Source organism: Limulus polyphemus, unplaced genomic scaffold (genome assembly GCF_000517525.1).
Source record: "Limulus polyphemus unplaced genomic scaffold, Limulus_polyphemus-2.1.2 Scaffold4564, whole genome shotgun sequence".
Taxonomy (NCBI): Eukaryota; Metazoa; Arthropoda; class Merostomata; order Xiphosura; family Limulidae; genus Limulus; species Limulus polyphemus.
The window spans coordinates 31,116-45,421 of record NW_013670174.1 but is presented as its reverse complement, the minus strand read 5'-3'; the positions used below and the strand labels follow the sequence as shown (position 1 = coordinate 45,421).

The window sequence follows — 14,306 nt, the reverse complement described above, 5'->3', positions numbered from 1 at the left end:
GTTACTTTAGAACACAATTGTTTTTTTTTCGCCTCTTTTATCACAATAATGATAAACGCACTTTCGTTACCCCGTGGGTTACCACAGTGGTATCCAGAGATTTGAATAATTGACTCCCTTTGGTCAAAGTACACACAGGCGCGTTCAACTACTATAAAACACTCTTTGACAAAAAAAAATTATATATTCTCCTCAGTCAATGGCCCGGTATAGCCAGGTGGTCGCAATCTGAGGGTCATAGGTTTGAATCCCATTTCCACCAAACATACTCGCCCTTTCAGTCATGGGGCGTTATAATGTAATGGTCAATCCCACTATTCGTTGGTAAAAGAGTAGCCCAAGAGTTGGCGGTGGGTGGTGATGACTAGCTGCCTAACCTCTAGACTTTCACTGCTAACTTAGGAACGACTGGCGCAGATAGCCCTCGTGTAGCTTTGCGCGAAATTCTAATTCATCTATCTCTGATTACAATGCAAACTGTTATTCACTTACTTTAGAAATAGCCCATTACCCCTAAAGTGATAATCACGCAGTCTACATTTCTATTTACTTTAACTTCTCCCTTGCACTCTGTACCTGCACGTATTTATAACACGTAAGAGAAAAATCTAGAAATATATATAGCCCTCTAAACAACAATATTCACATAACGAGAAAAACTTAGAAGTTTCGAGTAAGATGACGTCAACAGTATTACAAAAAACCTAGTACAATTAAACTTTAGACACAACGCACGGCTCGTACAGAGTTACGTAACGAAAGTTGTAATAACTATCGGTTTTAAAATAATTAACTTTTAACATTTTTGTTATGAAAACTAAATAATCATTAAATATTAAATCACTAAATAATAACTCTTAAACTAAACAGGTACCTCTTCTTTGATTATTCAAATTAAATTGCCCAGAAATATAAAAAAATGCAGAACTCGGTATAAGCTTCCAAATAAAAGTGGTACTTTATTTGGAATTCCAAAAAGAACCAGTATTGAGTTCCAGAGGAATTACATCCATGTTATAGGTCAAGTTAATCCATATTATATGCAAAGATTCCTCTGTATCTACTGTTATACTATACTACATAGTAGCATAGCCTAGCTATTGTAACACAATGTTTCCTCGAAAAAACACACAAGTTTCAGTAATACTAGATTAGCTGGTGAAATAGCACAAATTGACTACAATGATACTGTTGCCTGGGAACATGATTCACACACAGGCTAAAATGACCAGGTTGTCCTAAATTACTTAACTGTTTTAAAATAAACTGATGATGGAGGAGAATACACAGTCCAATGAGGAAGAGCAAACCCTGGATAAAAAAAAAAGCATAACAAATTAATATGTAATAATGCTTGGAGACGGCTTGAATGGGTAGTAAAGAAAAACTTTAATACAAGTTTAACATAACAGCAAATGTACAACGTTATAGTTCCAAAAGGAAATTTAAAAAATGCAAATTATTCAAGATTAGTGTTCACAATTGTTCGTAAGTCCCCTTAGTTTTTTTTCCATACAATATTAGTTGAATTACTTAAGTGAAATACTATAATATGTCATATTAGAGGTCACAATTGATCATATTCTGGTTTTACGTTTGGACAACATTCCAATTACAGTATACAGTCCCACAAATTTGTTTGAAATTAAGCACAAAGCTACACAATGGACTATCTGTGCTCTGCCCACCATGGGTATCTAAACCGGTTTATAGCATTGTAAGTAAGGGTTTATAGCAGTCTCACAAGTCTCATAAATAAATATTTTTGATTAGAATTCTTTTATAAATCATAGTAAATACATTTGGTTTAAAAATATTAGCGCTTACTTATATATATACTAAACATGTTGCTAGTCTTTGAAGATTTATTACAATTGATTCTCATCAAGACTAGGATTTTCATTTTTGAAGCATTAGAAACTAATAAGACACAACTATGTAAAAATTAACCCATAAAATCTGATTTTCTGCTGAGTTGAGAATAATATAAACTTCATTTTACAAAGAAGTTTTACAAGTTAATAGTAACACAACAAATTCATATCTTCTATTTATAGACAAAATATGGCATAACATCACAATGGTAAGAAATTTGTTAGTTTAAAATCAGGCCCCCCAGCTTAAAATCTCATATTTCTTTACAACTGACAATGCATTATATTTCCAAAGGAAGATAATACATGTTAATTCATGGGTGTATTAAGATAAAATAAAACTAAGGATCACACAACAGAAGATAACATATCAAATCAATTATCACCATTTTTAAACAAGAAACATGTATAAAACTCTACACCACACTCACAACAAATTTAAAAATGACACCATTTCTCCAACTTGTATTTACTTACAACATAACCACAATCACTACAGAAAACTGTTAAATTACTGACATTTTATTATAATTTTAGTACAATAGTTGAGTCACATTATTACAACTAATGTGTACATATACATATTTAATAACAAAAAATCTTGCAACAGCATCTTGCTTGTTCTTCATATAAAACAGAAAATATGAGAGGTACAAGAGATGTTAAAATGTAAACTTGACTTGAGAAACAACAATTTCTGAAACAAAAAATTTAACTTTAAACAACAGGGACTTTTGTATGCGTTAGAATAACTCATTCTATTTGTTGTTAAATTAAAAATAATAAATAATTTTTTATATCTAATTTCAAAAATAAAAACTATAAACTAAGAAATTTTTAAAAAGAATTTCATTGATTTCTCTTCAGATCGAAACTCATTAAACAAGGTAGGGTAGAAACGTGTCATTTAAATAGCAGTAATAAGGGTTTAATGCACTTGTTTCTATAATAGTTAAAATTTCATGACTGCAGAAAAATCAACAAATGAGTTATTTCTGTTGACTGGCAACTTCATCATTCACACCATCATATTTCTGTACTGAAAAACTTGATAAAAACCTTACTTCTTGGAGTGTACTGTTGTTATTCCTTACTTTGAATTTTATTAGAATGTTGTAATAGAAAAAAAAAACATTATACTGCTGAAAGAGCTGATACAAATAATTTTAGAATGGTTATAAACTCACCTTTTCCTAAAAGTAAAATGTAATTAAACTAAATGTTTAAAAAAACTGTGAAAATAACATATACAGTACTAAACCACTGGTACAATGTTCAAGAAATTTATGAAACAAAACCTTAGAATAAGTTGTACACTGATCAAAATATTTAACAATATAATTTTTGTTTGTTATTAAGCTCAGAGCTATACAATGGGCTATCTGTGATCTGTCACTTCAGGTATTGAAACCCTATGTTTAGTGATATAAGCCTACAGACTTACCACCGAGGCACTAGGGTGCTTTAACTGTAAATAATTTTTTTAACCTGGCTGTATTCTTCAACAGTGGTAATCTAAAGTGAATGCAATTAGTTTAGACTGCTTTCATTCTTCAACATAGTTACTAATAAAACATGGTGAACATAATCAATTTTCCTAAGAAAACAGTTTCTTTAAACTGGTTTTAAGCCAGTGAACACTTTGACCTTCCAACACAGAATTATTAAAACGTGTGAAAAACCAAACTGTTTTCTAATCCATATGTATTGAATGTGGTACTGTACAAGCTTTCAGTGTTCCAAAAAATACTTTTCTATCAGAAGCAATAAAAAGATGTATACAACCATAACTTGTAGGCTTAAGTAAGGAAAAGAAAAATTCCTTAAAATAACCCCTTTTAGTGCCCATGGTCATGTATACAGGACTCTAAAATTTCTGTACAAGTTTTTGTCGTATATAAAAGGAACAAGCTAAAACTTGCCTGAGGTTAAGTTTACACTTGTTCACACATAAACAAACTTTCAGTTGAAGTTTCAACTTGGAAGCATGAAGACATGCTTGCTCAAAATAGGATCTCAACAGCAGTAAGTAAATAGTTAGTTTGAATTTTGTTTTGATTTGGCTGTAACTCATATTAACTATTATTTCATTGTAAAAAAATTGTTTAATACTTAATACTTTTGATATATTTTAATTTGCTTTGATCTTTCAAGAATTTAAATCCCTTGTTCTGTCTACAGGACACTGGGCTGTGAAAACACAAGTTCTGTAAACTGTTTCTCTCTTACTTCAAGTCTTAGATTGAATAACATTCTTGATATTATTGAAATATAAGAAAATAAAGCTGTTGACATTTCCTTCATAGGGATCAGCATTAACTGAAGAAACAGAAAGAGACTTAAGTGAGGAACAATAAACTGTTGAAGGCTAATGTGCACCCAAATAACTTCTAGTGGAAAGACAATTGGAGATGACTGTAGTGCTCCAGATGTGTCAGACTGCACATTCACAAGTTATATGCTGTCTCACAGATTCCACACGGGATTCTAAGGTCTCAGGAAATAGACCATTGGAAAAAAGGGGCATATGTAAGCCCCTAATTATTAGCAGGTTGTAAACAAACTTGGGACAATACAGCGTCTCTCCCCAGATGATCCCAACAACAGAGAAACCACGTAAGGAAATGGTAGAAGACAAAATTGCTAACAGGGAGAAGATATCCCTCAAAAAAACCTCAGGATTTCAATGGAGCACCTCAGGAAAGGAGGTGGATGGTGGGCAAGTGCCGTATGAGAGTCAATAGAGTAAAACAAAAGCAAGAAAACTGGGCATGGGATAAAGGAACAGGATGGTCAGGGTCTATCCCTCACACAGGCAAAAGTAATTCCAACTGTTGAGAATCAAGAATTGGAAATTCAGCCTGATGGTAGGCTAAAGCAAACTGATCCGAAGCCTGTGGAGGGTGAGACAGGCTAGCACCCTCATGCATGCGAGATACAAAATAGTCATATTAGGCCTAGCTTATTCAGCATTAGGGGCATAGGAAGTAACAGCAAAATCAGGTGGAGGAAAAAGGCTTTCAAATTTCTCTTTGTCCTGAATAGGTTTAGCATGTTCAGGAGGAAAATGGGCAAAATAAGGATGATTCATATAACAATCAATCTCTCATCAAATGAGAGCCAATATTTCATATCGATTCCTACCACCTACAGCCCGTGTAAGTATGTGGTAAATGCTATTACCTCCTAAGTGGTATCTTGGACTTAGGAATTAATCATTAATGATGAATACCAAACACAAAAGTGTTATAATAAATAAATGAAAAACTAGAAAAAACCAAGTTAGCATTATGTTCCTTGATAGATCAAGGAATCAGTATGCACAGAACATGGATTCAGATATAAAAATGGTGGTGAACCTTTTTTTTTCCTGAATGATTGATGCTGTAGATTTTTATTCTTGGTTAATTCATTGCAAAAAATGCACAATATGTTGATCTACTTTCCTTTCAAAGGTACATTGCATAATGCTTACTTCAACAAGTGGATGAGCATCTTAGAATTGAAAGACCAAAATATTCCAAACCTCTTGCATAAAGATGCCTCCATTAGGTATGAACCACTATATTATCTAAATTACCAACTAGAAAAGATGTGCTAAGAGCAAATGTAGCAGAAAACTAATGTTGGTGTGTGAAAAATGTAACATCAGACTGTGTTTCAAGGAATATTATATACAAAAAGAATAAGTAATGAAAATGAAACTTATGTTTAAAAAAATGACATTTTATTCATTCTAATAATTTTTAAAAGCAAATATTTTATTTGGATTGTTACTTTTTTATTGCCAATAAAGTTTTGGTTATACAGAAAAAGTTTTCTTATTTTCACAATTTAGTTCTTCATCTGCCCAATACCTTGTGTAAAAGAACATGGCCTACAACGTCAATACAAAACTTTAGAATAAATTTACGTTTTAGGCAGTATTAAGGCCTAAAAAGAGTCAAAATATAAAATTTCAGCATTATAACTAAAAAATGAATAAATTGGGCACAAATGGTTAATATATTCTCTTCTCCTAAAAAAACTCCTATACTATTATATAAAGTAATGACCAGGTAGAGCTTGTAATTTATCATTCAAGCAAGACATTATTATGCTAATCTAAACATAAAGAATTTTAAATCTGATTTGGCACACTTAGCTAAAAGAATGTGAATATTTCAAATCAATGTGACAAGCAAAGAAACCATTCTGATTACAGAAAACATGTACAATTATAAATTCCTTTCCACAACCAACCAAAAACTGCAGGTCTGATCAACATCAGCTGTCATCAGTCCAGTTAGAAGGATGGTAGAGGTTTCTATTCAACAGAATTGTACATGGTGTAATTGTAAAAATGGGCTTTTCGATGTACTTTTTACATTCACAAACATATACAGGCTATTCAAATTTTTAGTTAAACTTAACTCTTAGGTTTTCTTCACTCTTCAGTGTTATAAGTTGTTATATGAAAAGAAGGCAAGGATATGGCTTGTACCTTTTCACATTACAACTTATAACACTGAGTAGAGAAGAAAACCTGAGTGCTAAATAAGAGAGTACAAATGTTTATGTATCAAAACATTACATCAATTCTGATTATTTTTTAAACAGTACATTAACTTGGTCATTGAATGATCCACATAAAACAAACACAGGAAGAATCTAAAATGCTTAAAAATATTCACAGACAAATAATCTGGTAAACTATTTCTATTCTTTTTTACTTTCAGTCAACAGCTGTTGAATGCAATAATCAAATGAAACAATCATTATTGAATAATGTTTGAATTAATTATTGCAAATTATTGTGTACCAAGTTAAGAAAACAATTTATTTTTTATCAATTAAACACAATATGGAAACAGTTTTTAAGACTGTATTTTACATGTATGGTTTACATTTAATGTTGTACTTTGATAGGTTAACATTAAACAAAAAACCTGCCACTGAAGAGTTATTACATTATCTGTATCCTTTGTGAAATTTTATCTTAGGTCAAGAATCAAAAGAAAGTTACTCCAAATATTAAATATTGACCATCAGACTTGAGATACATATTTTGAGTTATGATAATTATACATTTCAAACAGGTTTCACCTTGCAAAAATAGTTGACTTAACAACTACTAAACAGCCTTTACATCTTACTTTACTTCAAAATTAAAACAAGTGTAGTAAACTTACTGAATATATCTAGTATTTGTCTATATATATTTCCCAATTTAAAACATTAATGCTAATGGTAAATCACACACTTTACACACAGATGTTATGGGTACACTAACTGAATATCTTAATTTGCTCAGCCTAATGTACTGGAAATCAGCATTTTAATGCATTTTTTAAGAAGAAATACATAGTATACATTCAGTGAACAGCCAAAATATTTTAATGCTAACCCATCAAGTTTTTCACCGAGAAAATAAATATGAAATATGTACACTAACGTAATGAAAAATTGAAGGAATTCTAGTACTTATTACCTGGTTGCCACCAGAAAAAATTCCAAATTAAAATTAATTAGTGATCTAATACTGCTACATATTTAAAATTTCTGGTTTTAATTTACATACATGGCTTTACCTGGCACACTTACAAAAAATCACATATTTTGATAATGCTGCAAAATTTACAGATTTTAATATTTAGCTGGTTCTAACCAGCACACAAAAAATTAATCTAATATTTTGATTCTACTAGAAAGTGTACCAATACTATCACTTACCTTGTTCTAACAAACACATGAAGAATGAATTTTATATTTTGATATTACTAGAAAATTTGTTTCCAGCACTTTCCTGGTTCTAACCAGTTTACGAAGAATGAATCACATATTTTGCTTCTACTGGAAAGTGTATTGATTATAGCACTTACCTAGTTCTAACCAGCACATGAACAACGAATTACATATTTTGCTTCTACTAGAAAATGTATTGATTCTAGCACTTACCTGATTTTAATCAGCACATGAACAATGAATCTCATATTTTGATTCTACTTTTACTTATTCTAGCATTTACCTTCTTCTAACCCCAATTAATCTTATATTTTGATTCTACTAAACATGTCTTTGGATTCTACTAGAACGTTTACTAATTCCAACCAGCATACAAAGAATGAATAATGTGTTTTATTTTATTGAAAAGTTTACTGGTTCTAGCAGTTGCATGGCTCTACCCAGTACCTGTAGAATGCATTACATATTTTGATGGTACTAGAAAGTTTATGGATTCTAGTACTTACTTCGTTTGTTCTAACTGGTAAACTTAAAATTGAAGGAGTTTCTCTTTCACCAAAAGATAATTGAAGATATAAATATATACATATTATACAAAACTTTTGAAGTTTCAATGATTATAGATATTATCCTGAAATACAAGTTCTGTAAACTCTAGCTAATAGTGATGGTAAATACAAACAGAGAATATCTTTAATCATGTAACAAAATCTTAAACTCATTATTACACTAACTAACAGACACAGAATTACTTGTCTTTTAAACATGGCTTTAGTAATTTTTTATGATGTTTTCGTCACTTTCTTAATTCCAACAATCAAATATTTCCTGGTTAAAAAAATAATTTATCTGTATAAGTGTATCTTAACCTGTAACTTGCTTAATTAGTGATATCAAAAACAAAAAATCTATCAAACTGCAGTGCTACAGCCATTCCATAGTTTCACTAAACATAGCTACATAGCAGGTTTTTTGCACCTTTTAAAATGACAACCACAAAAATGTAATCTATCTCACTCATAAATTAAAACCATTACATCTTCCTATACAAGGTGCATATGATCAAGGTTTTAACTGATTAGCAAAAAATCAATAATACCAGGCAAAATATGTTTATATGCTAATACAAAACACATCACATTTCTTACTGTAATAATACAACTTAATATAAAGAAATACAAATATGATGCATTTCTTTGAAATATTTTTTCCATATTCAACAGTTTATTTTCTTTAGAGACTTTCTGACTATTTGGTGTTTATTTATTTTAACTACATATATTTATATCTAATGTTGTATATATTTAAAAACTGCACTTTTACTTGTACAAAATCAGCCAACTGAACTGCAGCATGAAAGTTAAAAACTCATTAGAAAATATATCACTAACATGGAGAAATTCTGTGTATACTATTTTGGTCATCTGCTAACCCATGTCAATATGCGTTTCCAAAAGATTGAGCCACATATTAACCAGGAGGAACATAAATAATGCTTAGCTCTCCAAAAACACATATATATAATAAACATGTAAAAATTTTGTATTACTTCTTAATGGTAATAATTTATAATCTTTATTTTGTACTTGATATTTTAAAAAGTTTGGAAAACTAATTATTTGATTTTACGCTAACACCTCAACATTGTGTTGAAACAGACGTTACCTTCACTATATTGTTCATTTACTACGTAGTGAGACACTTAGCAACATTTGAAAATTTGAATAGGTGGTTCACAAAAGAGAGCATCTTAAAGAAACACAAATAAATGTTTTTATGAAAGCCAGTTTCACAGGAAGAGCCTAGTAAAAATATTTAAAAAATGAAAGTCTAGATTATTATTTTGTTTGTAACACAAATAAATGTTTTTTTATGAATACCAGTTTCACAGGAAGAGCCTATTAAAAACATTTAAAAAATGAAAATCTAGATTATTGTTTTGTTTGTAACACAAATAAATGTTTTTTTATGAATGCCAGTTTCACAGGAAGAGCGTAGTAAAAACATTTAAAAATGAAAGTCTAGATTATTAATTTGTTTGTAACACAAATAAAGGTTTTTATGAATACCAGTTTCACAGGAAGAGCCTAGTAAAAACATTTAAAAAATGAAAATCTAGATTATTGTTTTGTTTGTAACACAAATAAATGTTTTTTTATGAATGCCAGTTTCACAGGAAGAGCGTAGTAAAAACATTTAAAAATGAAAGTCTAGATTATTAATTTGTTTGTAACACAAATAAATGTTTTTTTATGAATGCCAGTTTCACAGGAAAAGCCCAGTAAAAACATTTAAAAACATTTAAAAATTATTATTGGAAAAAAGAAAGAAATGACAATGTTGTCCAAGCTGTTAGAGAAGCCTACTTTCTAATCTTTCTGTGAATAAAGTGCACAAGATGAAAAAACAAAGGTACAGATGATTATGTAATCTTGAGATCTAGAAGTAGCCTAAAGAAACAAAAAAAAACACCTGTCACTGTGAAATAAGTCTCTGTTACTTAAAAATAACTCATTGTTATATATATATATATAATAAAGGAATACTTGCACTAATAAATTTTATTACAACCAAACACAATATTTTAAAATCTTTGTAGTTATAAAGCTAAAAGTTATGAAATAATAAAGAAAACTTTTACTTTGAAATGTTTCCACTCTTGCTCTAAAATTTTATAAAATAAAAACAATGTAAGCTTAAGTTACTTTGAAGTAATGCAGAATTCAATACAGGCTAAACCAGTTTTGAAAAGCAAAAATGAATTAATATATTCTAATTAATTAATACATGAAAATATATAAACACTAAAAGGACAAAAACAAATCATTTTCACAGGAGTAAGAAAACATGAACTACTTTCAAAATAATTTCTATCCACTTCTACAATTTGTCACAAGACATGTATTTTTTCTTTATAATAACAAACTCACACTCTTAATTGATGTTCATTTGTTTAACAATTTTCTGTGATTATAATTTGCTAATCATTATATTTTTAAATTTTTCTATACAATTGGTTGCTAGTTACTAGGATATAAAATATAAATATATCTATACACTCAAAGGAGAACTTCACAGGGAAGTATACAGACTTGAAATAACCATTAAGTTTTTGTACTAATGGATCTATCAATAAAAAATAAATAAAAAAACATTATTCTTTTCTTCTTTGATGTATCTTGGCAAAACCTTTACCCATACAACCCAAACCCATTGTCTGTTAAAAACTTGTTACTTATGTTAATGGGAGCAAATTCGCACAAGCTTTTATATTTTCAGCAGTTGCATAATAATTTCTTTCTAACAATGAAGCCCAGAATTATGTATATATATATATTGTTATTGTACAACAAATATACAAGTAGAACTAGCTACATTCTCATTGTGTGGGTTGATTCACACTGCACTCTCATCCATCCCACATCCTGTTGAAACACCATCCTCAACAGATTTAAATCCACTACAGGGGGAGCCACTACTGCCAGACATAGAGTCTGCAATGTCTTGTGGAACTGTCTGATCAGGACTATTCACAGGATCCATGCTGCTAGAGGACAAGCTGTGAGAAATCACCTAAGTAATTCACTTAATATGTAAATGTACAACTGTGTCACAAATAATGTTTTCATTAACTTTACCTTTTTGTCTCTTAACCTACAACTGTAACTATTCATGTTAAAATTTAATTGCAGAGTCAACTACTGTTTTTAAATCAAATGTTGATAAACATATCTAACCTTTAGTGAGTAAAAGGTATTTTAAAAATTCTAAACCCTAGTATATTAATATAAAACATTTACCTAGCTATTTCAACTTAATAACGTTCACTATATTTTCTTTCTTGATATAAAGATAATCAAGATAAGATTCTTTTCTTCTTTTGACAGTAGAAAGTTTAGGGATGGCACACTGTTCTGTGGAGTTTTAAATTCTATAAAGAAATAAACACTCAGACTGAATATGTTTAAATGTGTAACTTATTAGTTCTACTTTAAAAAAAAAACTACCACATCTAATGAATATTGCAAGTTTTAGCTTGGTTGGCTAAAGCACCTGTCACATAAGTTGCAGATTCAATACAGCTTGGTTTGAGCTTCCCTTCCTCAGAAAATTTATAATCTCAGAGAAAATGTGCAAAAACACTAAAAGTTTTACAGTTGAAAAATTATTTAACATATTCTTTAGATCATGAATTAAATTACACCATTATGATGGCAGCCAAGCAAGTAGTGATGAGGAGAAAGGACGAGTAAATTTATCTGTGATAGAATTTTCCATCGTCACTGTCAAAGATTTAATTAAAAAATAAACAATCACTGTAATGGATATTACTATTTGAAAGTTATTTTAACATAGTATTATAAGATCAGCAACTCCTAAACAGTGGTCCTTTAGGGTTGGTTATGGAAGTGGCAGCATCCTAGTAATAAATTATAACAATGAAATGCAGTTAATAATTACCATTTTTAATTAGTCATATTGTGGAGTACTGATTTTGTTGGCAATTATGTCTCCAATTAAACCAAAACTATTGCTTTGGGGAGTCATAGCATTGTACAGTAGCAGCATTGAATCTATATTTCACACATACATCACATCTCATGCACAAGAATTTGAAGGTGTAAGAGGGAACTGAATTATATCTGTATGGATCCTGTTTAAAGGAAGAGACACAATACAAACACAAAAATACTTAAAAAGCATTTTACTTAGTTGCAATGAAAACTGGAAAGTAAAAATACTGCACACTATTGGGATAGGAGCTCCTTGGTGAAGAAACTACTACAAAATAACAAATCTACTTCTGTCAAACACCATTATTAGCTGACAAATCAGTGAAACCTTTAGTGTATTTCCCACACCATAAAAAAGTATTTTTTTTGTGGAAAAAACGTTGCCTAAAGTCTTCCTGAGTCTTATGGTCTGAAGGTTATGCCAATCATAAAGTCTGCAAGTAATGTCACCAGTAGGATGAGAATTAGCAACCTTAAGCCCTTGTTTTAAATCACTGTTGTGCTACCTCACAGTTCAGTATACTGCACAGATCATGTAGCATGTTTCTGAGTTGTGAACAATAATCAGTTTGTTTTTATTTTGTAAAATCTGATGTGACCCAAATGGTAATAAAACAAAAAAGTTTTATTTTACTGTAGGATTCAAACTGGAAATAGAGCAACTGAAAGAGATTTTGGTTCTCCTCCAACTGAGAAAGTGATACAGGAATGAAAGTAACAATAGGAAAAACTTATGAAAAATGAAAACAGCTAGCACTCTTTTCATGGGCATGCTGCTAAATGGCCATAGCTAGAAGAAGAGGTAAAAAACTGGGTAACTGATCACAAGAAAAATAGAATTTCTGTATCTACCAAAATGACTGTATGTGAAGAGAGTAGCAGTAGCCAGCAGCATTACTAATTTTGCTGGGTCAACATCTTGGTGCTACAGATTTATGAAAAGGTATGGTTTAAGCATGGGTACTAGAACCAGTTGTGATTCCAGCTGGGTTCCACTGCTGGACATTTCAATAAACAAGCTATTTCAAGCATTCATGTGAGAGAAGTGGACCAAATGGATGGAGGTTCCAAAATCATGAGTTCACACCAACAGGGCAAATGAAGCAGCCCACCATTTCACAGGTGTGCAAGTGGGTGAGGAATTTCTGACAATTAGTGAAACACAAGACAACTGTGAAGTCATACAAAGAATGTGGTATCAGCAATGCCCTAGATGGAAGTGAAGATGACGTACCATTTGAAGAAAATGACAGTTTGCATAACACCAAGGATGATGATGATCATGACAGTAGTGATGAGGACTTTTTGGCATATACAAATAATAAATGTAAGTATTAAATATATGCACTAAAATATTTTTTCCCACTTATTTCCTTTTGAAATCTTGGTGCATCTTATGGTCCAGGAAATATAGTAATAATGTGAGAAAACAGCTTACCAAAGCAATTCATAAAGCATTGTATTCTGCATGGCAACTTCACAAATCAACCAATGTAACCAATTTAGCACAACTAATGTTTTATGTGAGAAATGTTTATTCTGCAAAAAATATATACCAAAGAGGACAACTAGCATTGAAACCTTTAAGTTATTGAACAATTTTATGACCTCCAACTTGCTGGACTGGAGGAACTGTGCTGGGATACATACTGATGGTACTGCTGCAATGACAGATAAATAAGGTGGTTTTGTCGCTAATGTGCAGGAAGCTTAATGGTTACCTCATTAAAGTGGCTAATTTTGCAAAATCAAATAGAGTGAACACTAATCTTTTCAGTACTTTGTGTGCTGAAATGGGAGCAGGCCATGAGCAAAGTTTAGCTGATTCTGATCTAACACTTTGAGATCTGGGTCGGTATATCGGACCGAGCCTGTGTCTTTAAAGCTATACATAACTCTAAGTGTATCTTCAAAATACTTGGTAAGCTTTTAGTAAATATTAAAAGTCTGTTCTACACAGAAAATCTAATTTTTAATAAAGTATTTATTATTATAAATATAATTAATATTATAATTATACTAATTATTTGTATGTAAATTTCGGAAGCCTTAACTGATTCAGTCTGAGTGAAAGGCAATTTTCATGCTGAAAATAAAATACTTCTTTTCATCTAACAGTTTCATATTTCATTTGCATTATCTCTAGAACCTTCTAAATGAAGATCAAATGTGTTTTTTGATAAAATTTTTTATT

The 14,306-nt window shown here is 30.6% G+C and overlaps 1 protein-coding gene across 6 annotated transcripts in view; it reads right to left on the bottom strand.

Moving 5' to 3' along the window:
* Positions 1-2,380: 2,380 nt before the first annotated feature.
* Positions 2,381-14,306, bottom strand: part of LOC106471356 (protein FAM122A-like) — a 41,404-nt gene continuing 29,478 nt past the window's right edge. For 3 of the 6 annotated variants that reach the window (XM_013931954.2, XM_022399961.1, XM_022399963.1), the window contains one exon: positions 2,381-11,157. In XM_013931954.2, the coding sequence (XP_013787408.1) occupies positions 10,995-11,157 (163 nt within the window). In that variant the 3' untranslated portion in view covers positions 2,381-10,994. Of the gene's footprint in view, positions 11,172-14,306 lie in introns of all 6 variants that reach the window. The other 3 variants (XM_022399962.1, XM_022399964.1, XM_022399966.1) reach the window with 3 other exon arrangements.